General features: G+C 44.7%; 1 protein-coding gene across 1 annotated transcript in view; it reads left to right on the top strand.

The window, feature by feature from the left end:
- The window catches only part of LOC127580023 (uncharacterized), a 399650-nt gene that overhangs the window by 356086 nt on the left and 17191 nt on the right, over window positions 1-26373 (top strand). Inside the window, 3 exon segments of the mRNA XM_052033163.1 lie at window positions 303-4270; window positions 4272-4490; window positions 9085-9207. Of these exon segments, the coding sequence (XP_051889123.1) occupies window positions 596-4270; window positions 4272-4490; window positions 9085-9207 (4017 nt within the window). The 5' untranslated portion in view covers window positions 303-595.

The raw sequence follows: 26373 nt of genomic DNA, 5'->3' as shown, positions 1-26373 counted from the left end.
AGGTATTTGTGTGTGGACGACCACGGTTCGGATGCTTTTCGGGGTGAGGAAGTCACTACCGAGTAAACACTGAAGTGTCGTTTGGGTTCCATCCTGGAACATTTGGATTTCGTATTTACTCTCTCTATGTTTTTCTACATCTACATCTTATCTTCAGACAACGGTGGTTGTTGAAGAAGCCCTTGCTCATGTTTCACCTTATGGCTTGCGGAACTGAACTTTAAGAACCATTCAGGAACTGGGAGTTTTGGACTTTGTCACACACACACACGAAGAGTTTAGTTTTGGGGTTAACGTTCGAGGTTTAACATTCTTGAATTCTAACATACTAACATTTTTACTTTTATTTTACATATTATCATAAGTAGTGATTAATAAAATAGTTTTTAACACTGAATCATGCTCAGTGTGTTTCTTTTGTTGCTGGTTTGTGACAAAATTGGGGGCTCGTCCGGGATAGTTCCCAAGGTTAACGAGTGTCGTCTGGGATCGTTCCCCAGATTGACGAGATTTGTTCGGGATTCAATCCAAAGATTTTTGAGGGAGGTCTGATAAATTCTTTTTAATTGGCTTGTGTGTGTGGAAACCAGCAGCAATGGATATTAAGGCATTTTTGGAGTCACCAACCCAAAAGGGATTGGAGGTGGCGAAAAAGGATGATTTGATAAAGATTGCTACCAGGCTAAACCTTACAGAAGTAAAGCAGTCTATGAGAAAGGCAGATATTCAGAGATTGATAGCTGGCCATTATGTGGAAAAGAAGGTGTTTGAGAAGGAAGTGTTAAAACAGTTTCCTGGCAGTGAAATAGCAATTTCTGAGGCACAGGTGCAGCTGGCAAAGATAGAAGCTGAACGAGAACAAACCCAGTTAAAGATAGAGGCTGAACGAGAGCAAAAGAAATTAGATGCCGAACAAAAGAGATTAGAGGCTGAACGAGAGCAAACCCAGTTAAAGATAGAGGCCGAACAAAAGCTAACTCAGATGAAGATAGAGGCTGATCTAGCAATGAAGCAGATGGAGCTGGATAACGAGGAGAAAAAGAGGCAGCATGAGTTACAAATGAAGCGTAGGAGTTCGGAATCTGATTCTGATGATGGTTTTTCAGCCAGCAGGGAGGTTCGATTAGTCCCTCCGTTTGAAGAAGATCAGGTTGATCAGTATTTCCAACATTTTGAAAAGGTTGCTGTGAGTTCAAACTGGCCAAGGAAAGGATGGGCTCTTATGGTACAGAGTGTGATTAAAGGTAAAGCTCAAAAAGCTTATTCTGCTTTGTCTGTTGAGGATGCAGCTGATTATACCAAGGTAAAACAAGCTATTTTGAAGGCTTATGAATTGGTCCCTGAGGCTTATAGACAAAAATTCAGAGACTTGAGGAAATCTGCAGATCAGACTTATATGGAATTTGCCAATGGAAAGAGAATATGTTTTGAACGATGGTGCCTGGCTAAAAATGTAGATGGGGATTACGATAAATTGACAGAATTGATACTGGTGGAAGACTTTAAAAGATGTGTTCCAGCTGAATTAACAACATATTTAAATGAAAAGGCAGTGGAAACTTTACAAGAAACTGCTAGGTTGGCAGATGATTATGCTTTAACCCATAAATCCAAATGGGGACAACCTAAAACCTTTCAAAAGAGTTACAAAGACAATCCAGGTAAACCAGAGATTAAATTGGGAGGTAATCAAAAAGGAAAAGATGAAAAGAAGCCAGGGCTGGAGAAACCTGTTGAGCGTACTTGTTATTACTGTAGGAAACCTGGCCACGTGATATCTAATTGTGCCCTTTTGAAGAAAAAGAAGGAAGCTGGGCCCAATGCTTGCTTTCAGGCAATTAAAAATCAAAAAGGTTTAGGAGATGCTGTTAAAGACCAGTCCTTGCAAGAGGGAAAAGCGGAAAAGTTGGAGGAGGTGAGAAAAGAATTCCGTTCGTATGTATCAGAGGGTTTTGTTTCACTGAATGATGAGTCACCCCAGGTGCCAGTGAAAATTCTTAGAGATACTGGGGCTAGTCAATCTCTCTTGCTGGACAGTGTTTTAAATTTTGGTGAAGAAAGTGACACTGGTGAGGTAAATCTAATACGAGGCGTTACAGGTGAGACCATGTCTGTCCCTTTTCACAGGGTGATTTTAAAGTCAAAGTTCGTAGAAGGACCAGTCGAGATAGGGATAAGACCTAGTTTGCCAGTGGAAGGAGTTTCTTTGTTATTGGGAAATGACCTTGCAAATGGAGAAAGTGATCCTGTGGTACGGTTAACAACCAAACCAAGGATTGATGAGTCTGAGGATGATTCAGATGTTTACCCATCATGTGCAGTGACTCGAGCTAGAGCTAAAGAATTAGCCAAGAAAGACAGTCCGGTGCAGTCTGATGTGGTTCCTTGTGACAGTCCTAAACAGGAAGAAAATTTTGATGCCTTATCTGAGACTTTTCTGTCTTCACTGGAGGATCAACATCCTTATAGTGAGCCTGAATTTAAAGATTTGTCTTTGTCAAGGAAGGATTTTATGGTGGAACAGACAAAGGACCCTGAGTTGACAGAATTGAAAGAAAAAGCTCTCTCATGTGAGGAGATTGAAAAAGTGCCAACTGGATACTATGTCAAAAATGGAGTGTTAATGAGGAAATGGAGACCTCCTCATGTTCCTGTTACTGAGGAATGGGAAGTTATTCATCAGGTTGTTGTTCCAAAAGTTTATAGGGATGAGATTTTAAACCTGGCCCATAGTATGCCTTTGGGTGGTCATTTTGGTGTGAATAAAACTGTAGGGAAGATCTTGAAACAATTCTATTGGCCTGGTTTGAGAAAAGATGTGGTGATGTTTTGTCGAACCTGCCACACATGTCAGATGGTAGGTAAACCAAATCAAAAACCCCCTGTGGCTCCTTTGAAGCCAATTCCTGCTTTTGGTGAACCCTTTTCGAAGGTGATTGTGGACTGTGTTGGCCCCTTACCAAAGTCTAAGACTGGAAATCAGTATTTGTTAACCATCATGTGTGCCACTTCTAGATTTCCAGAGGCAATACCCCTTAGAAATATTAAGGCCAAGACGGTGTCAAAGGCTCTTGTAAAATTTTTTACCTTGTTTGGTTTGCCAAAAGAAATCCAATCTGATCAAGGTAGTAATTTTATGTCAAAAATTTTTCAACAAATAGTCTATGAGCTGGGAGCAAAGCAGATTGTATCATCTGCATATCACCCAGAATCTCAAGGAGCTCTGGAGAGATTTCATTCTACTCTCAAAAATATGCTGAAGACTTATTGCTTTGAAAACACCAAGGATTGGGACGAAGGTATCCATTTACTTTTGTTTGCCGTTAGAGAATCAATCCAGGAGTCAATCGGATTTAGTCCGTTTGAGCTTGTGTTTGGACATAGGGTGAGAGGACCTTTGGAGTTGTTAAGAGAGCAATGGGTTAATGAGGAAGTTCATTTGAGTCTGTTGGACTATGTCCAAAAATTTAAAACTCGGTTGGAGAGAGTCTGCCAGCTAGCGAGAGAGAATCTGAAAACAAGCCAGATAAGAATGAAGACATATTTTGATAGACGTGCTCGGCCTAGGACATTCGCAGTGGGGCAAAAGGTGTTGGTATTTTTCCCTAGCCAAAATAATCCCTTGCAAGCTCGCTTTTCTGGACCCTATGTTATTGAATCTCGAGTGACTGATCTAACATATATAATCAAAACACCAGATAGACGCAAGAAAACACAACTCTGTCATGTAAACATGCTAAAACCTTATTATGAGAAGGATTCAGTTGTGGCCTTGGTGGATGGTGAAAAGGTTGTTTCTAGAATGCCTGATGTTGATGTTGAGGAAGGCCAATTTAGACCAAATATTGTTCCATCGAAACTAAAAAACCAAAATATCCTGGAGAACCTTGAAACGAAGTTGGACCATTTACAAGTTTCACAAAAACAACAGATGAGAGAATTAATTTTAAAATTTAAAAATCTGTTCCCAGATGTTCCAAACAGAACATCGATAATTACCCATGATGTTGATGTTGGGGATGCAAAACCAATCAAACAACACCCATATCGAATGAATGTGGAAAAAAGTAAACTTGTTGATCAGGAACTAAAGTACATGTTGGAAAATGATATTATTAGACATTCTACTTCAAATTGGAGTTCGCCCTGTGTTATTGTACCTAAACCTGATGGAACTGTTAGATTTTGCACAGATTACAGGAAAGTGAATGCTGTAACAAAGTCAGATGCTTACCCTATTCCTAGGGTGGATGATTGCATAGACAGAGTGGGAAAGGCAAAAATTTCTTACAAAGATTGACCTATTAAAAGGGTACTGGTGTGTTCCATTAACAGATAGAGGAAGGGAAATTTCAGCCTTTGTAACCCCTTCTGGATTGTATGAATACAATGTTTTGCCATTTGGAATGAAAAATGCTCCGGCAACATTTCAAAGAATGATTAATTCAGTGATTCATGGGTTAAAACATACAGATGCCTACATTGACGACTTAGTGACTGGGAATGATACTTGGGAAGATCACATCTCTGCGTTAGAAAGGTTGTTTGAAAGACTTTCCAAGGCTAACCTTACAGTTAACTTGGCTAAAAGTGAATTTGGCCATGCCACTGTGACGTATCTTGGTTATGTTGTAGGTCAAGGCAAGCAAGCTCCTGTTCAGGCAAAAGTTCAAGCAATATCTGAGTTCCCTATTCCCACAGGTACGAGGACTGTTAGAAGATTTTTGGGAATGGTTGGATATTATCGAAAATTTTGTAAAAATTTTGCTGATATTGCTCTTCCCCTAACTAATCTTCTGAAGAAGGGAGTAAAGTTTGTTTGGACAGATTCTTGTCAAGAAGCATTTGAGAAGCTGAAAGCCATTTTATGCTACCATCCTGTGCTCAGAACACCTGACTTTGAAAAGCCATTTTCATTAGCAGTAGATGCCAGTGATGAAGCTGCAGGAGCTGTGTTGTTGCAGAAGGGTGACCTTGATGATATTGACCATCCTGTAGCTTACTTTTCAAAGAAATTTAATGAGCATCAAAAGAATTATTCCACCATAGAGAAAGAATTACTGTCGCTTGTTTTAGCCTTGCAACATTTCAGTGTATATGTTTGCACCGCTCAGAAACCATTGACTGTGTATACAGATCATAACCCATTGGTGTTTCTGAGCCGAATCAAAAACAAGAACAGAAGGCTGTTAAACTGGAGTTTAATTTTGCAAGAGTTTGATCTCATGATAACTCACATTAAAGGCAAAGATAATGTGATTGCTGATTGTCTTTCCCGATGTTAAATGGGAAACATGTATCTGTACTAATCTGATAGTCTGTAGTTGTGTAGCATGATAATTATTAACATTATTAACTATGCGCGGTTAAAATTTTCTTGGGAAAATTTTTTTTTTAGGTGGGAGGTGTTACGGACTCAGTGAAAGTCCCTTTAAGATAGAGAGTGTGTGTGTATGTGTGTGTGGGGCGTGCTTACGTCAATAGAAGATAAAGGACGTAATGACGTTGTTGAAGAGGTCAGAAGAGGAAGAAAGAGAGAGAGAGAAGGGAGAGAGACACCAGCCTGCTTGTTTTCTCTATCGATGGATGAGAAACAATAACTGTGTTTGCCACTGAAATCCATGTATGGAAGTTGGAAGTAATCCGGTGGAGTTCACTTTGTTGCTGACCTGTAGAAGGAAACAGGTATTTGTGTGTGGACGACCACGGTTCGGATGCTTTTCGGGGTGAGGAAGTCACTACCGAGTAAACACTGAAGTGTCGTTTGGGTTCCATCCTGGAACATTTGGATTTCGTATGTACTCTCTCTATGTTTTTCTACATCTACATCTTATCTTCAGACAACGGTGGTTGTTGAAGAAGCCCTTGCTCATGTTTCACCTTATGGCTTGCGGAACTGAACTTTAAGAACCATTCAGGAACTGGGAGTTTTGGACTTTGTCACACACACACACGAAGAGTTTAGTTTTGGGGTTAACGTTCGAGGTTTAACATTCTTGAATTCTAACATACTAACATTTTTACTTTTATTTTACATATTATCATAAGTAGTGATTAATAAAATAGTTTTTAACACTGAATCATGCTCAGTGTGTTTCTTTTGTTGCTGGTTTGTGACACCAGTTGCATTGCTGCGTGCGGACTCCCCTGTTGTCATGACACAGGTTTGACGGCAGGGAGCACTGTAACTCAGAAAGCCAATCCTCCTCCTTGTTCATTGCTTCAGATCCCAGCATCTGCAGTGTCTTATTTCTCCTTCTCGTCTTGCCCTCTTCTCGCTGCTACCGTCGGGCCGGAGGTACAGAAGCCTGAAGTCCCACACCACCAGGTTCAGGAACAGCAACCATTAGGTTCTTGAACCAACCTGCACAACCCTAACCCTACCTCAGCAATGAACACTACGGACCACCTCTTGCACTGCCATGGACTGTCCATAAGACCGTAAGACAAAGGAGCAGAAGTCGGCCATTCGGCCCATTGAGTCTGCTCTGCCATTCTATCATGAGCTGATCCATTCTCCCATTTAGACCCACTCCCCCACCTTCTCACCATAACCTTTGATGCCCTGGCTACTCAGATACCTATCAATCTCTGTCTTAAATACACCCAATGACTTTGCCTCCACGGCCGTCCGTGGCAACACATTCCACAGATTCACCACCCTCTGGCTAAAGAAATTTCTCCGCATCCCTGTTCTGAATGGGCGCCCTTCAATCCTGAAGTCGTGCCCTCTTGTACTAGACTCCCCTACCATGGGGAACAACTTCGCCACATCTACTCTGTCCAGGCCTTTTAACTGTCTCTGTGTCTTTTTTTATTGCACTGTCTTGTTTTTGCATAGACTTTTATCTGTATCTCTTCACTGTCTTATGTAATTTCTATTTAATTTATATTCTGCATGTTTTCTGTTCCTATGTACCTAGTTTTCATTGTACCTGTACCTCACATGACAATAAACTTGACTTAAATGGTGCAGTGGGAACTTTCACATCCATCCAAGTAGCAAGTGGAACCTTATTTTTGTCCGCAAGACAACAATTCTGACCACAGGGCCCTCCCTCGCTAACCTAGACAATATTTACAGTGGGATTTGAACCCCCACCTTCTGACTCGGAGGCAAGACTGCAATCCATTCAGCCTTCTGTGGCATTATTCAAAGAGTCTCTGCTTAGTCCCACTCCCCTGCATCTTCCCCATAGTCCTGCAAACGTTTCCCCTTCAAAGTATTTATCCAGTTCCCATTTGTTGGATCCGTCTCAACGGGTAGTGTATTCCATATCCCAACTTATAGACACCAGAGACTGCAGATGCCGGAATCTGGAGCAACACACAATCTGCTGGAGGAACTCAGGGGACCGAGCAGCATCTGTGTGGGGGGGGGGGGGAAGGAATTGTCGACGTTTCTGGTTGAAACTCTGCATCAGGACTGAGAGTGGAGAGGGGAGATGGCCGGGATAAGGTGTAGAGGGGGAGTGGTGAGACAGGGGCCAGTGGGTGATCGGTGGACAGAGGAGGGGTGAACGATGACGGGCAGATCGAGCCAGGAGAGTGGAATTGGGAGACAGAGGCAGGTGGATGACAGATGGAGGCAGACAAAATGGAGCGAGGTGTGGGGAGGGGAGGGTGAAGGTCGGAGACGGCTGCCGGAGGGAGATAAGCAGGAACGCAAAGGGCTCCCAGTGCTGGACTCTGAGAAGTGAAGGAGGTGAGGATGGGAACCATTAGGGGAGGGGGGTATGGCAGATGGATCTGGTACCAGATAGGGGAGGGGTGGGGGGAGAGGTGGTGGGTGAAATGTGTGGATGGTAGGTGGACGGAACCAGGAGGGGAGGGGGGGGAGGTTGAAGGTGGGGTGGGAAACGGGACAAAAATGGACCAGAGGAGGATCAGACGGAGCATCAGGGGCGATGGGGGGGGGGGGGGGGGGGGGGGGGGGAGGTGGGGGGAGGGAGACCCACTGGAGGTGAGACTGTTCTGAACTTGGAAAGTTCAATGTTCATGCCATTGGGTTGTAGATTTCCCAGGTGGAGTATGTTGCTCCCCTAGTCCGTGTTGTGCCTCACCCTCGAAGTGGAGGAAGCTGAGGATGGGCAGGTCGGTGTGGGAATGGGAAGGGGAATTGAAGTGGCTGGCAACTGGGAGCTCGTGTTGAGCTCTTACCCTTGGTACTTCTGCCGGTCTGTTTAAACCTGCTCCCTCTCACCACCGGAAACAGGAGCCATCTGGAGAAGAAATGTTGGCCCCAAGTAGTTGGGCTGAGTGACACAGTGATTCCCACCACTCCTGAAACTCCACTCGTTTGTACTCAGTGAAGTGCACAGCCCACTGTAAACACCTAATGACGTTACCAGGTGTGACATCAGTCCAGGTGAAGGATCTCAGCCAGGAACATCGACTATCCATTTCCCTCCACAGACGCTGCCTGACCCGCTGAGTTCCTCCAGCAGTTTGTTTTTCGCTCTGGATTCCAGCGTCTGCAGTCTCGTGTGTCTCCACATCACAAGTTGTTCCTTTAAGAAGTTGGGGTTGGGGCAACAAGCAGCCAAGAGCATTTTTTTATTTAGTTTTACTTCATTTATGAACTTGCTAAATAAATGATCCCAAAAAGTCTCATATTTACTACACACACACACACACACACACACACACACACACACACACACACACACACACGGAAACACACACACACACACACACACACGGAAACACACACACACACACACACACACACACACACACACCACAATTGGGTTGCATCAGACCATAAGACATAGGAGCAGAACTAGGCCATTTGGCCCATTGAGTCTGCTCCGCCATTCTATCATGGCTGATTTTTTTTCAACCCCATTCTCCCGTCTTCTTCCTGCAACCTTTAACCCCTTTACCAATCAAGAACCCTAGGCTAGGAACCACTGCCCCAACTAAACCCTCTATGACCTTGAACACAATTAAATCTCCTACCCTTCCACATACTAAAGATGCAGATCCAATGCACCACTTAATCTTGCCCCAATGAACCTTGTGGAGAACATAATTGCAGACGACTGCAGGTCACAAATAAATTGTAGATTTGTTTCTGATTAGGATGATGTCAGAGAACTGTACCCCACCACCTACCTGGATGACTACAAACCTATGAAGGAGCGCAGGAAACCCCGAATACCTGAGTTTCCACATGTAAAAGTCAAGGGACACATCAATGCTGAGGTAAAAAGTGAATGACGTGCAGTAAAACTCTAATAATCCTTCACAGATGTTCTGAACTATGGGATATTACTTTGAATAATATCCCAATAGAATTGGAATTGATTTATTGTTGTCACCCATACCAAGATACAGTGAAAAGCTTTGTTTGTGTGCCATCCAGACAGATCATTCCATACCTTAGCACCTTTGAGGTAGTACAAAGGGAAGAACAATGTAGAATATAGTGTTATGGTTACAGAGCATGTTCGTTTCACTTTATTTTCGGATGTTATGCAGTATTATAACAATTTCTTTCCATTGAATCCGGAGAATTTAATGGGTGGAATGGGAAGAAGGCCACGGTGAGTTTGAAAGGCGTGTGGAAAATGGGGTCGCAGTGAGTTTAAAGGGAGTGCAGGTTCGTCAAATGCCAAGCCATAGGGATTTCTGAAAATTTGTACAGTAGATGATCATAGTTTTATAATTATCAGTGTTTTCATGCACATTATAGATTCACAGAGTCATGCAGCACAGAAGCAGGCCCTTCGGTCCAACTCATCCATGCTGACCAAGATGCCTATGTAAACCAGTCCCATTTGCTTGCGTTTGGCCCATATCCATTTAAACCTTTCCTGTCCATGAACCTGTCCAAATGTCTTTCAACATTGTAATTGTACCTGCCTCTACCACCTCCTCTGGCTGCTTGTTCCACATACCCACATCCCTCTGTATGAAAAACTTACCCTTCAGATCTCCTTTAAATCTTTCCCATCTCACGCTAAACCTACGCCCTCGTTTTAGACTCCCCTACCCTGGGAAGAAGACCGTGACCATCGACTTTATCAATGCCCCTCATGATTTTATAAACCTCTATAGGGTCACCCCTCAGTCTCCTATGCTCCAGGGAAAACACTCCCAGCCTATCCAGTTTCTCCTTATAACACAAGCCCACCAGAACCAGCAACATCCTTGGTCGAGGGTGACTTCAGTTCTCCGGATTCGGAGGATCCTGATGAGGCCAAAATGGGACCCACAGACTTTGCTACAGGAGGGGCAGCAAGTACTTCTGATGGGGCAAGGGGGTGGGTAATTTGAGGGTTTGGGGGTTCCTTCTGCACCTTTATACTGGGCTGCTGAATGCTCCTGACAACTGACAATCCCATTCCAAATACTCCTCCTCCATTTTGAGTGTTCAAGGGCAGGGTAATTGGTTTATAATTGTTCTTGTACTGAGATACAGTGAAAGACTATTGTTTGTGTGCCATCCAGACAGATCATTCCATACATAAGTACATCGAGGTAGTACAAGAGGAAACAAAAGCAGAATGCAGAATATAGTGTTACAGTGAAAGAGAAAGCGCAGTGCAGGCGGACAAATAAAGTGCAAGGACAATGATGAGGTAGATTAAGAGATCAAAAGTTCATCTTTATAATATAAAAGATTCATTCAAGACTCTTACAACAGCAGATAGAAGCTGTCCTTGTGCCTGGTGGTACGTGTTCTCACGCTTTTGTATCTTCTGCCCAATGGGAGGGGGGAGAAGAGAGAATATCCGGGGTGGGAAGGGTCTTTGATTATGTTGGCTGCTTTACTGAGGCAGCAGAAAGTGTAGACAGAGTCCATGGACGGGAGGCTGGTTTTCATGATGGACTGAGCTGTGTCCACAACTCTCTGCAGAGCCGTGATGCATCCGGATAGGATGTTTTTTATGGTGCATCTGTAAAAATTGGTGAGGGTCATCGGGAACATGCCAAATTTCTTTAGCCTTCTGAGGAAGTAGAGGCGTTGATACAGGATGTAGAATTGGTCAGTGAAGAGATACGGGAAGTGTGGCTACGAGTGAGGTAAGGATTAAAGGGACATAGAGTGAAAGAAGTGAAACGATTGCTTCCTGGAGGTTATGAAAACCAGGCCTATAGTCTCTGGAGTTTAGATGAGTACTTTCTCATTAGAACACACAAAGTCTTACAGGGCTTGACACAGGAGTTGCTGGGAAGGTGGTTCCCTTGGTTGGGATGTCTGCAACCATGAGTCATGGTATCAAAATAAAGGATCAGCTATTGACAGAGATAAGATGAAATTTCCTCAACAATGAAGATCAGTCAGAGACACAAGAGAATGCAGATGCTGGAATCCAGAGCAACAAATGACCTGCTGGAGGAACTCAGTGGGCCGAGCAGCATCTGTGGGGGGAGAAGAATTGTTGACGTTTCGGGTTGAAACCCTGCCTCAGGACTGAGAGTGGAGATGGGAGATGGCCGGTATAAAGTGGAGAGGTAGAGGGGTGAGACAGGGACCAGAGGTGATTGGTGGAGGGAGGAGGGGTGAAGGATGATGGACAGATAGAGCCAGGTAGGGAATCAGAATCAGAGTCAGGTTTATTATCACCAACATATGATGTGAAATTTGTTGTTTTGTGGCAGCCGTACAGTGCAAAGGCAAAGACAGTCATAGAGCACTACAGCACAGAAACAGGCCCTTCGGCCCATCTAGTCCATGCCAACCTGATCTTCTGCTCAGTCCCATCTACCTGCACCCGGACCATAGCTCCATACCTCTCCCATCCATGTACCCATCCAAACTTCTCTTAGGTGTTACATTTGAACCCACATCCACCACCTCCGCTGGCAGCTCGTTCCACACTCGCACCTCCCTCTGAGTGAAGAAGTTCCCCCTCAGATTCGCCTTAAATATTTCACCTTTCACCCTAAACCTATGACCTCTAGTTCTAGTCTCACCCAACCTGAGGGGAAAAAGCCTGCATGCATTCACCCTATCTATACCCCTCATCATTTTGTATACCTCTATAAGATCTCCCCTCATTCTCCTGCGCTCCAGGGAATAAAATCCTAATCTATTCAACCTCTCCTTATAACTCAGGTCCTCAAATCCCAGCAACATCCGTGTAAATTTTCTCTGCACTCTTTCAAGCTCATTGATATTTTTCCTGTAGGTAGGTGACCAGAACTGCACACAATCCGGCCTCACCAACGTCTTGTACAACTTCAACATAACATATCAACTCCTGTACTCAATGCCCTGATTTATGAAGGCCAAAGTGCCAAAAGCTCTCTTTACGACCCTATCTACCTGTGATGCCACTTTCAAGGAATTATGGATCTGTATTCCCAGGTCCCTTTGTTCTACCACACACCTCAGTGCCCTACCATTCACTATGCAAGTCTTACCCTGGTTTGTCCTCCCAAAGTGCATCACCTCACACTTGTCTGCAGTAAATTCCATCTGCCATTTTCAGCCCATTTTCCCAGCTGGTCAAGATCATGCTGCAAGCTTTGATAGCCTTCCTCGCTGTTCACCACGCCCCCAATCTTGGTGACATCTGCAAATTTGCTGATCCAGTTTACCACACTACCATCTAAATCATTAATATAGATGATAAGCAACAACAGGCCCAGCACCGATCCCTGTGGCACACCACTAGTCACAGGCCTCCAGTCAGAGAGACAACTGTCTACTACCACTCTCTGGCTTCTCCCAATCAGCCAATGTTGAATTCAATTGGCTACTTCATCCTGAATGCTAAGTGACTTAACCTTCTGGACCAGCCTCCCATGTGGGACTTTGTCAAAGGCCGTGCTAAAGTCCATGTAGACGATGTTCACCGCCTTCCCTTGATCAACCTTCCTGGTAACCTCCTCGAAAAACTCTATCAGATTGGTTAGACATGACCTGCCATACACAAAGCCATGTTGACTATCCCTAATCAGGCCTTGTCTATCCAAACACTTATATATCCTGTCACTTAGAATACCTTCCAATAATTTTCCCGCGACTGATATCAAGCTCACCGGCCTATAATTTCCCAGCTTATTCTTAGAGCCTTTCTTGAACAACATTAGCTATCCTCCAGTCCTCCGGCACCTCACCTGTGGCTAAAGAAGTTTTAAATATCTCTGCCAGGGCCCCAGCAATTTCTTCACTAGCCTCCCACAAGGTCCAAGGGGACACCTCATCAGGCCCTGGGGATTTATCCACCTTCATTTGCTTCAAGACAGCCAGCACCTCTTCTTCCGTAATCCAGATACGGTCCATGGCCTCAGTACTCTTTTGCCTTGGTTATATAGTCTCTGTGTCTGTCTCCAGAGTAAATACAGATGCAAAAAATTCAATTAAGATCTCCCCATCTCTTTCAGCTCCATGCATAGATGACCATGCTGATCTTCAAGAGGACCAATTTTGCTCTGAATATAGCTATAGAAACCCTTGGGATTCTCTTTCATCTTGTCTGCCAGAGCAACCTCATGTCCTCTTTTTGCCCTCCTGATTTCTCTCTTAAGTGTTTTCTTGCATTTTTATACTCCTCAAGCGCCTCATTTGATCCCAACTGCCTGTACCTGATATGCGCCTCCTTCATTTTCTTTACCAGGGCCTCAATATCCCTCGATAACCAAGGTTCTTTAAACCAGTTAGCCTCGCCTTTTATTCCAACAGGAACATACAGACTCTGTACTCTCAATATTTCACTTTTGAAAGCCTCCCACCTACCAAGCATCTCTTTGCCAAAAAACTACCTATCCCAATCCACACCTACCAGATACCTTCTGATGCCACCAAAATTGGCCTGACTCCAATTTAGAACCTCAATCCAAGGACCAGTCCTATCCTTCTCCATTATTATCTTAAAACTAATGGAATTATGATCATTAGATCCAAAGTCTATAAATTACAAAAATAAATAAATAGTGCAACAAAAAAGGAATAAGGAGGTAGTGTTCATGGGTTCATGGGCTGTTCAGAATCTGACGGCGGAGGGGAAGAAGCTGTTCCTGAATTGTTGAGAGTGGGTCTTCAGGCTCCTGTACCTCCTCCCCAATGGTAGTACAGAGGAGAGGGCATGTCTCGGATGGTGAGGGACCTTAACGAATTGGGAGACAGGTGAGTGAAAGGTGAAGGCAGATGGAGCCAGGATTTGGGGGGGGGGGGTTCGAGAGGGTGAAGGTGGAGACGGCTGCTGGAGGGAGATAAACAACAACACGTAGGGCTCCCAGTGCTGGACTCTTGATAAGTAAGGAAGGTGAGGCTGAGGTGAAAGATCAGTCACAATGTTATTGAATGATGGAAGACAATGGGCTGAATGGTCTTCTCCTGCCTCTGTATTTTAACTACTTACACTCTTAATTTCACATCTTGCGTACTGTCATGTCACACAGACAGGATGAAATTACTGAGGGCAGTCACATTTGACGGATAGTCCAGAGTTCCTCTTGATCGACGGAACCAAGAGCTTTTGTAGGGTCAAAGAAGGCCAGGTAGAGTGGCTGATTCTGCTCCTTTATCTCTCTGAGTTTTTGCACAGTGAAGATCCAGCCCATTGGACCTGGATGGAATCCAAACAGGGATTTGGAGAGCAACTCTTCAGCCTCTGGGAGAAGGTCATTGAGGTGACGATTTTCCTTCTGGGAGAGAGCAGGGAGGCCTCTCAAGTTATCACAATTACATTTGTTTTTTTCATGAAAAGGGTCACAATTGCAACCTCTCTAGTGTTACGAACCAGCAACAAAAGAAACACACTGTCATGATTCAGTGTTAAAAACTACTTTATTAATAGCTACTTACGATAACAAGAAAAATGTTAGAATGTTAGAATGTTAGAAGTAAAAATGTTAAACCTTGAACATTAACCCCAAAACTAAACTCGTTGTGTATGTGTGGCAAAGTCCCAAACTCCAAGTCCAGGAATGGTTATTAAAGTTCCGTTCAGCAAGCCATAAGGTGAAACATGAGCAAAGGCTTCTTCAACAACCACCGTTGTCTGAAGATAAGACGTAGATGTAGAGAGAACATAGAGAGAGTAATTACGAAATCCAAATGTTCCACGATGGAACCCAAACGACACCTCAGTGTTTACTCGGTAGTGACTTCCTCACCCTGAAAAGCATCTGAATCGTGGCCGTCCACACAAATACCTATTTCCTTCTACAGGTCAGCAACAAAGTGAACTCCACCGGATTACTCCCAATTTCCATACATGGATTTCAGTGACAGACACAGTGATTGTTTCTCATCCATCGATAGAGAAACTGGCAGGCTGGTGTCTCTCTCCCTTTTCTCTCTCTCTGACTGACTTCGACTGACTTCTTCAACAACGTCCTTTATCTTCTGTTGACGTAAGCACGCCACACACACCCACACACACACCCACACACACACACACACACACACCACTATGCTCTATCTTAAAGGGACATTCACCAATAGTAACCTAGTCCGTAACACTAGGGATCCTTTGCGTGTCCTCCTCAAATTCAGATTACAGACACAAGAGACTGCAGATGCTGGAAATCTAAAGCAACACACACACAATGCTGGAGAGAAATGGACATATCAGTCCAGATGAAGTGTCGCAACCCGATACGTTGACTGTCCATTTTCCTCCATAGATGCTGCCTGACCCGTTGAATTCCTCCAGTGATTAGAGTGTTGCTTCAGATTCAGATTCATTTATTGTCGTGGAATTGGAGGGGTGTTTCTCTGACTGGAGGTCTGTGACCAGGTCTGCAGGGATCAGTGCTGGGACCTCTGTTGTTTGTGATATATACTAATGACCTGGACACAAAAATTGGTGAAGTTGTGGATAGTTAAGGTCATCAAAGGATACAGCAGGATATCGATCAGTCGCAGATATGGCCAGGGAAATGGCAGATTATCCAGACAAATGTGAGGTGTTGCACTTTGGGAGGTCAAATGTAAGGAGGATGGACGTAGTAAATGGCAGGACCCTTAAGAGCACTGATGTTCAGAGGGATCTTGCTGCCCAAGTCCACAGCTCCCTGAGACTGGCACACAAGTCAGGTGGTAAAGAAGGCATATGACATGCTTGCCTTCATCGGTGGGAGCATTGAGTACAAGGAGTCAGAAAAACATGTTGCAGTTGTATGAAGGTTTGGTTAAAGCTGTGCTTGGAGTGTTGTGTGCAGTTCTGATTGCCCCATTAAATTGGTAAACTAGTTTATTATTGCCATGTACCGAGGTACAGTGAAAAACTTGTCTTGCATACCATTCATACAGATCAATTCATTACACAGTGCATTGAGGTAGTACAAGTGAAAACAATAACAGAATGCAGAATAAAGTGTTACAGTTACAGAGAAAGTGCAGTGCAGGCAGACAATAAGGTGCAAGGGCCATGACGAGGTAGATTGTGAGGTCAAGAGTCCATCTTATCGTACTAGGGAACTGTCCAACAGTCCTATAACAGCAGGGTAGAAGCTGTCCTTGAGCCTGGTAGTACATGCTTTCAGGCTTTGTTCTTCTGCCCAGTGGGAGAGGGGAGAAGAGAGAATGTCCAGGGCGTTTGGGGTCTTTGATTATGCTGGCAGCTTTACCGAAGCAGTGAGATTGTAGACAGAGTCCATGGAGGGGAGGCTGGTTTCCGTGATGTGCTGAGCTGTGTCCACAACTCTCTGCAGCTTTGGAGAGGGTGCAGAAGAGGTTCACCAGGATGCTGCCTGGATTAGAGGGTATGAGCTATAAGGAGAGTTTGGACAAACTTGGGTCGTTTTCTCTGAAGCGGCAGAGGCTGAGGGGAGACCTGAGAGAAGTTTATAAAATTTATCAAAGGCTTAGATAGGGTAGACAGTCAAAATCTTTCTCTGGCGTTAAAAATGTTAAATACAAGAGGGCATAGCTTTAAGGCAAGAGGGGGAAAGTTTAAAGGGGATGTGCGGGGAAAGTTTTTTACACAGAGAGTGGTGGGTGCCTGGAACGGGCTGCCAGGGTGGTGGTGGAAGCAGATATGATGGTGGTGCTTTAGAGGCATTGAGACAGGCAGATGAACATAGTAGGAGTGGAGGGATGGGGATCATGTTCAGACAGATGGGACTAGTTACATTTGGCATCACGGTCGGCACAGACGTTGTGGCCTTTTCCTGTGCTATACTGTTCTATGTTCTATGTTTTAAACAGTAATGGTTCATATCTTGATGGCCCATTCCTTTTACTGGTATTGGTATTGGTTTATTATTGTCACTTGTACCGAGGTACAGTGAAAAACTTGTCTTGCAAACCGATCGTACAGGTCAATTCATTACACAGTGCAGTTACATTGAGTTAGTACAGAGTGCATTGATGTAGTACAGGTAAAAACAGTAGCAGTACAGAGTAAAGTGTCACAGCTACAGAGAAAGTGCAGTGAAATAAGGTGCAAGGTCACAACAAGGTAGATCGTGAGCTCATAGTCCATCTCATAGAATAAGGGAACCGTTCAATAGTCTTATCACAGTGGGGTAGAAGCTGTCCTTGAGCCTGGTGGTATCTTCTACCTGATGGGAGAGGAGAGAAGAGAGAATGACCCGGGTGGGTGGTTGAAGGGCAGAGATGGGGGAGGGGAAGATGGAGACTGTAGGGGCAGAGGCAGTGAGATCACAATTGGATATCGGCTACAATGCTGATGTCATGGGGCATCAATAGCCCAGTGCTGGCAACACAGTGAAAGGCGCAACACCTCCCGAGACATGAAGATAGAGCCTGGTGAGATCTAACGCACTTGTGCAGCCCAAACATCCTTCACTTCCAGAGGTAATGGAGAGTCCATCCAGTCGGAACAGTAAACATTTCGATACCATAACCAGATGAGGGTCAAATACGATAAGATGATGAACAGCTTGGTAAATAGATCAGGAACAATGGGACTAGACACGGTTCCTCGTGTTGAGAAGGTCAATTGATCCCAACACAAGTAGATTGAGTGGTAAAGAAGGCATACAGAATACTTGCCTTCTTCGGAATACTCGCCTTCTTTCATCAGGAAGTCATGTCCCAGCTGTATAAAACTTTGGTTAGGCCACATTTGGAATACTGTGTGGAGTTCTGGTCACTGCGTTACAGGAAGGATGTGGAGGCTTTGGAGAAGGTGCAGAAGAGGTTCACCAGGATGCTGCCTGGATTGGGGAGTGTTAGCCACAAGAAGAAGTTGGACAAACTTGGATTGTTTTCCCTGGAGCGTTGGAGGCTGAGGGGAGCCCTGATCGAAGTTTATAAAATTATGAGAGACATTGATAGAATCGATAGTTAGAGTCTTTTGTCCCAGGGTAGAAATGTCAAATACTAGAGGGCATAGCTTTAAGGTGAGAGGGGGAAAGTTTAAAGGAGATTTAGGAGGCAAGATTTTTTACACAGAGAGTGGTGGGTGCCTGGAATGTTCTGCCAGGGGAGGTGGTAGCGGCAGATACAAAGCAACATTTAAGAAACAGACAGGGGTATGAACAGGGAAGGAATGAAGAGGTATCGATCATGTGCAGGCAGATGGGATTAGTTTGGATTGGAATTACGGTTGGCACAAACATTGTTGGCCAAAGGACCTGTTCCTGTGCTGTACTGTTCCGTGTTAACAAGGTGGTGTCCTTCCTTGCCATAGTTCTGTGAATTCATGAGCAATGAAGGTGAAATTAGGGGATTGTGTTGGATACCTGTTAATCAAGTATGGACTTAAAGCCAAACCAGAGTGTTCAGGTCAATATTACCTTTCTTGAGCTGTTAACAGTCCTCGGAAAACTGAGTTTGGTGTGCAATTCACACAAGGTGAAGCTGAGTCCACACCACTGACTGAAACTTCTTCTGATCACAGTAGAGTTTGTGTGGGACTCAGAAATGGCAAACCTAAAGTGGGTTCCATCATAGCCTTGTACTGGAAGATGAGTGATCCTCTGAATGAGATGTTAAGTCCAGCTCCTGCCTACACTGTCAGATGGACATGAAAGATCTCGCACCACTGTTTTAAGGAAGAACAGTGAACTTCTCCTCTGCCAATGTTAATCCACCAATTAACATCACTAAACCAGATTATCTGGTCTGATCCCAAAACTGGTTGTTGGATCTAAATGTGTGCAAATTCCCCCCATTACAACAGTGGCTATACTTCAAAAGTAGTTCATTGGGACATTCTGTGGTCACAGATAAGTCACAGACCTATCTTTACTCTCTTTGGGTTGGTTGGAGGTTAGGACAGATATAGGAGCGAGGGACCTCTGCACTACATTTCAACACAAGGCTGCCACTTGTTTAAGGACCAGAAGTGTCTACAGGAACTGAACAGTGCTCCTGTTCACTCCCTCATCTGACATTGTACCTCCAATATATGAAGACACCGCTCCTGAAATTTGCTGCTTGATTAATTCTCATGTTTTGTTTCAGTGCCACAGGCTAATCTTATAGAGAATGAATCAACGTGAAATATATTGGTCATTTTCCAGTTGAACTACTACATTAGCATGGTGGATGACCCTAACGAGGTCACAGAGACACAGCATGCATCATGAAAGGAGTGGGTGTTGTTATATATTATGATACTGAAGCGGTATATGCAAGTTGTGTTAGGTTCATAGAAACATAGAAAACCTACAGCGCAATTCAGGCCCTTCGGCCCACAAAGCTGTGCCGAACATGTCCCTACCTTAGAAATTACTAGGCTTACTCATAGCCCTTTATCTTTCTCAGCTCCATGTACCTATCCAAAAGCCTCTTAAAAGACCCTATCGTATCTGCCTCCACCACCGTTGCCGGCAGCCCATTCCACACACTCACCACTCTCTGAGTAAAAAACTTACCCCTAACATCTCCTCTGTACCTACTCCCCAGCACCTTAAACCTGTGTCCTCTTGTGGCAACCATTTCAGCCCTGGGAAAAAGCCTCTGACTATCCACACGATCAATGCCTCTCATCACTTTATACACCTCTATCAGGTCCCCCCTCATCCTCCATCGCTCCAAGGTGAAAAGGCCGAGTTCCCTCAACCTGCTTTCATAAGGCATGCTCCCCAATCCAGGCAGCATCCTTGTAAATCTCCTCTGCACCCTCTCTACGGCTTCCGCATCCTTCCTGTAGTAAGGCGACCAGAACTGAGCACAGTACTCCAAGTGGGGTCTGACCAGGGTCCTATACAGCTGCAACAAAGGTTCCCCTCCAAGTAGCTCACCATGCTGACTTGGAATGTATCGCCAGTCCTTTGTCACTGGATCTAAATTCTGGAACTTCCTCCCTGGTATCTCTGTTGGAGAACCTTCAACAGAAGGACTGTAGCTTCTCAAGGGCCTTTAGGGACAGCAATAATGGCCAGTCCCTCACAGGCTCGTCACTTCTCACTTCCTTCCATCCAGTCTGTCTTCACCGTGCGTTGCTTCAGGAAGGCTGACAGTATCGTGAAGGATGCCTGCCCTCTCCCGGCCATTCCCTTTTCTCTCTTCCACCTTCTGGGAGAAGATACAGGAGCTCGAAAGCCTGGACGTCCAGACTGAAGAACAGCTTCTTCCCCACTGTTGTCAGACTCCTGAACCAATCCCCTCTCTCACACCCCCTTCCCGGTGGTTCTCGGACTCTTAACTCTCCCTCTCTCAGTTATTCTGTTATTGTTACTTTAACATTTCTTTTTGCACTACTTCCGTTTGCACGACAATCTTTGCACCATTCTGCTGTTTTGTGTTCGTTGCTGTATTGACTGTTATATTTATTATTATCACGTATACTGTTTACTCCTTGAGCTTCAGATGAGCAAAGAATTTCATTGCACCCTGGTGTGTAACAATAAACTGATCTGCAATCTGGAGTCTGCCAGCTAGTTCCTAAAAGTAGACATTAAAAGTGACAGCAAATGCAGCTGTCTGACAGCGATCTGACTGGTGAGACAGGGAGGGTGAGTCAAGGGCAAATCGGGAACCTTTACCTAAAAATCAGTTGAGGCTGGAGACCAATATCAGGCAGGCTGCTGTTGAAACACAGGTTGGAGTCTTGCATCCAGTTCTGGTCATTCACTTCAGGAAGGATATGAAGACCCAAGAGAAGGTGAAGAAAAAATACTTACTAGAATGAGTTGAGTTGAGGGGTTCCCAGGCAAAGAGCATGGAAGTGGGATCCTACAAAGGATGCATGCTGTTGATGGGCCAAATGGCCTTATACCTGAAGGTTAGACCGTGGAGGCACAGTCTCTTGCGTCTTCTTTGTACCACTCCACTGCAAAGTCTTTTCAAGCGATGCCAACTTTTCCTCCTCTCTCCAATGGTTCTGTGAGACCCTCTCTCACTGCTCCCCCTCTATCATTCACCTGCCACTGTCTCCCCTCCCCTACCTCACACCTACCACCCCTCCTCAGTCCACCAATCACCCTGGACTCCTTTCTCAACACTCCCTTTACACCGGCCATCTCCCCTCTCCACTCCTGATGCAGGCTTTCAACCCGAAACGTCGACAATTCCTCTCTGCCCACAGATGCTCCTTGACCCGCTGAGTTCCTCCAGCAGATTGTTTGTTGTGTTAGACTGTGGAAGCTGGGGTTGTTCAGCCTGGAGATTGAGAAGAGATTTGATATGGTCTATAAAATCATGGCTGCTTTAGAGAACGTAAGTAAAGGAACTTCTCCTCTGTCAATGTTAATCCCTCAATTTACATCACTAAACCAGATTATCTGGTTTGATCCCAAAACTGGTGGTTGGATCGAAATGTGTGCAAATTCCCTCCATTACCATTCCAATAAATCTTTCCTTCAACTTTGAGAACCAGGAGGGCACAGAGTTAAAGGGATGGTGAGGTAACAGAAACCCCTTTCTGACACAGTGGGATTATGATATCAATAAACTTGAAAGAGTGCAGAGAAAATTTACACGGATGTTGCTGGGACTTGAGGACCTGAGTTACAGGGAAAGGTTGAATATGTTAGGACTTTATTCCCTGGAGCGCAGGAGAATGAGGGGAGATCTTATAGATGTGTACAAAGTTATGAGGGGTATAGATAGGGTGAATGCATGCAGGCTTTTTCCCCTCAGGTTGGGTGAGATTAGAACTAGAGGACATAGGTTTAGGGTAAAAGGTGAAATATTTAAGGGGAATCTGAGGAGGAACTTCTTCACTCAGAGGGTGGTGCGAGTGTGGAACGAGCTGCCAACGGAAGTGTTGGATGCGGGTTCAATTTTAACTTTTAAGAGAGGTTTGGATAGGTACATAGATGGGAGGGGTTTGGAGGGATATGGTCCGGGTGCAGGTAGATGGGACGAGGCAGATCAGGTCCGCATTGAACATAGAACATAAGACAGTCCAGCACAGTATGGGCCCAACGGCCCACGATGTCTCCTCCATGCTCCATGATCAATCTAACCCTTCCCTCTTGCACAGCCCATATCCCTCCATTTTTCTTACTTCCATGTGCCTATCTAATGGACTAGATGGGTGGAAGGGCCTGTTTCTCTGTTGTAGCACTCTATGACTCTATGACTATGATGAGGAAGCAGATGTTTGGGGTTTTCAAAGGGAAATCATGTAGACACCTGAAGGAAAATAACTTGCAGAGAAACAGCCAGAGAAATATAGGATGGGGACTTGTGGAAGGAACGTATGAATGCCAAATGGCCACCTTCACTGAAAAAATATTAGGATTCTGTGGAAGTAGGATTCCAACCTCATTGCTTTTGCATTATAAGGGCTGGAAGGCAGCAATTGCAACATAGGTACCAAGCTGCAGACGGAAAGACTTCACGCAGAGGCCGGGGTTTACCTTCAGAACAAACTTTCTTTATTACAAGCTGACATCAGCAGGGGAGTCATTTGTCCGAGAACGAATGGTCCCCGACCTGAAGTTTACATTACTTTTAGACCCTTAGAGCATAGAACGTAGAACAGTACAGCACAAAACAGGCCCTTCGGCCCACAATGTTGTGCCGACCTTTAAACCTCGCCTAAGACTATCTAACCCCTTCCTCCCACATATCCCTCTATTTTAAATTCCTCCATATGCTTATCTAGTAATCTCTTGAATTTGACCAATGTACCTGCCTCCACCACCGCCCCAGGCAGCGCATCCCATGCCCCAACCACTCTCTGGGTAAAAAACCTTCCTCTGATATCTCCCTTGAACTTCCCACCCATTACTTTAAAGCCATGCCCTCTTGTATTGAGCATTGGTGCCCTGGGAAAGAGGTGCTGGCTGTCCACTCTATCTATTCCTCTTAATACTTTGTATACCTCTATCATGTCTCTTCTCATCCTCCTTCTCTCTTATGAGTAAAGCCCTAGCTAAACCAGGCAGCATCCTGATAAATCTCCTCTACACCCTTTCCAACGCCTCCACATCCTTCCTATAATGAGGCGACCAGAGCTGGACACAGTACTCCAAGTGTGGTCTGACCTGAGTTTTGTAGAGCTGCGTCATCACCTCGCGGCTCTTCCTCATCTATTTTTTCTTATCTCTATCCCCTGCACTGTGAACACATGGGGTGATGCAAAGCACGTGGCAGTGCCGAGCTTTATCACCTTGTGCGCTACATAAGATGTGTGCAGTTCCACTTTTACCTCATATGAACAATTGTGAGTTCCCGCTCTGGAGCTTATGGGATGGTTGCTATGCCAGTAACCAAGCATGGTTCACTCTAGTTCACTGCAACCTGCAAAGTGGTTCGGGTAGGTTTGACCCTCTTCCAGCCACGACTACCTAGACCCGGCCCTACAGAGTCCCATTATCTGGACTGCTACAGAAACATCCCACTATCCTCCTCACTACACAAGCCCTGTCTTCCTCATGGTTAATTGCTGGATTGTAAGTTAGTAAATTGGTTTATTACTGTCACATGTACCGAGGTACAGTGAAAAACTTTGCTTTGCATACCATCCATACAGATCAATTCATTACACAGTGCATTGACTTAGTATAAGGGGAAACAATAACAGAATGCAGAATAAAGTGTTACAGTTACAGAGAAAGTGCAGTGCAGGCAGACAATAAGGTGCAAGGCCATAACGAGATAGATTGTGAGGTCAAGACTCCATTTTATAACAGCAGGATAGAAGCTGTCCTTGAGCCTGGTGGTACGTGCTTTCAGGCTTTTGTATCTTGAGGAGAGAAGAGAGAATGTCCAGGGTGGGTGGGGTCTTTGATTATGCCGGCTGCTTTATCAAGGCAGCGAGAGGTGTAGACAGAGTCCATGGAAGGGAGGCTGGTTTCCGTGATGTGCTGAGCTGTGTCTACAACTCTCTGCAGTTTCTCTCTGGGTAAAGAGAGCAGGTTCATTACGGAAAAGTCTGCAGGTTTCATAGCCGTGGTGTACCAGCTCTTCAGCAAGAGTATGATTTCCCAACACATTATAGCACAGAATAAATCAATATAGATGGAAGCCACTTACCTCACTGTGTTTGTGTCAGGTCTTTGGAGGGAGTCCCATTAGTTCTGCTCCCCCATTCTTTCCCCATCCACCTGTGAGTGTTTCCACTCTGAAAATTTCTATTGGATCTACTTCCCCCAATATTTCAGATTCACAGCGACTTAGCACATCACTCACACTACCTGCAGTTCTTTTGCCAGTCAACTTACTTGTATCCGCTAGTCATTGAGTCATAGATACAGCATGGAAGCAGGCCCTTCGGCCCAACTGGTCCATGCTGACCAAGATGCCCCATCCAAGCTAGTCCCATTTGCCAGCGATTGACCCAAAACCTTCTAAACCTTTTCCAATCCATTTACCTGTCCAACTGTCTTTTAAAGGTTGTTATTGTACCTACCTCAACCACTCCCTCTGGCAGCTCGTTCCACACACACACCACTCTTTGTGTAAAAAAGTTGCCCCTCATGTTCCTCTTAAATCTCTCCCCTCTAACCTTAAACCTATGCCCTCTGGTTCTTGATACCCTAACTCTAGGAAAAAGATTGAACACATTCACCCTGTCTATGCCCTTCATGATTTTATGTACCTCTATAAGATCACCTCCCAATCTCCTACACTCTTAAGGAATAAAGTCCTCCCCTGTCCAATCTCTCCCTATAACTCTGTCCCTCAAGTCCTGGCAACATCCTTGTAAATCTTTTCTGCACTCTTTCCGGTTTAATGACATCTTTCCTAAAGCAGGGCGACCAAAACTGAACACAATACTCCAAGTGCGGCCTCACCAGTATCCTGTACAACCGCATCGTGACCTCCCAACTTTTATACTCAATGCCCTGACTTATGAAGGCCAGTGTGCCAAAAGCCTTCTTCACTGCACTGTCTACCTGTGCCTCATTATTACCCCTCAGTCTCCTACGCTCCAAGGAATAAAGTCCCAACTTGTTCAACCTCTCCCTATAACTAAGTCCCTCGAGTCCTGGAAATATCCCCTATCCCTGAATTTCCTTCTATCAATCCTTCCATCCCTGAATATTTTCTCCTTATTTACTTCATCAAAGGCGTTCACATTTTTGAATAGTTCCATCCGCACTTACCCATCTGTGCTCTAAGAACAAACCCCAGCTTCTCAAAATTCTCCATATAATTAAGTTCCCTCATTCCCAGTACCTTTCACCCAGAGGGTGGTCAGTATTTGGAATGAGCTGCCAGAGGAAGTGGTTGGGGAAGGTACATTAACAACACTAAAAAGGTACTTGGACAGGTACCTGGATAGGAAAGGTTTAGAGAGATATGGACCAAATGCAGGCAAATTGGACTAGCTTAGATGGGAATCTTGGTCGGCATGGACCAGTTGGGCCAAAGGGCCTGTTTCCGTGCTGTTTGACTCTATGACTCTGTGCAGTATTGAAAATTGAATGCATTATCCAGCTGCCTAATCAATTTTTGGCATATCTTTGGTCTTCTGCTTAATGCTTCCAGATCCCATGTGTATGTTTTAACACCCTTCCCGGTACTGTTTCCTTCAAAGAATTGTGTACACTTATCCCAGCTTCATGAAGGGCTGGTGATGGATCATCAACATTCTCCACAGATGCTGCCTGACCTACTGAGTGTTTCTGGCATTTTTGGTTTTCATTTCAGATTTCCAGCATCTGCAGTTTTTTGTTTTTGTCCCAGCCTCTAGTGCACTGAGGGGCATGGGAACTTCTCCCTGTGGAGTGGTGACCCTCTAGAATTCTTTACTCGGGAGGCTGTGTCAGCTGGATCATTGGGGGTATTCAAAGAGATGGTGGATAAAAAGGTAAATTGGTTTATTATTGTCACATGTACTGAGGTACAGTGAAAAACTTTGTTTTGCATGCCATCCACACAGATCGTTTCATTAGAACAGTGCATTGAGGTAGTACAAGGGAAAACACTAACAGAATGCAGAATAAGGTGTTACAGTTACAGAGAAAGTGCAGTGCAGGCAGACAATAAGGTGCAAATTTGCCGATAAGATAAGACATCTTTATTAGTCACATGTACATCGAAACAGTGAAATGCATCTTTTGCGTAGAGTGTTCTGGGGGCAGCCCGCAAATGTC

This window comes from Pristis pectinata, chromosome 2, assembly GCF_009764475.1.
Source record: "Pristis pectinata isolate sPriPec2 chromosome 2, sPriPec2.1.pri, whole genome shotgun sequence".
Lineage (NCBI taxonomy): Eukaryota > Metazoa > Chordata > Chondrichthyes > Rhinopristiformes > Pristidae > Pristis > Pristis pectinata.
Note: the sequence above shows the minus strand (reverse complement) of the source record. Positions and strands in the feature narration are given on the sequence as shown.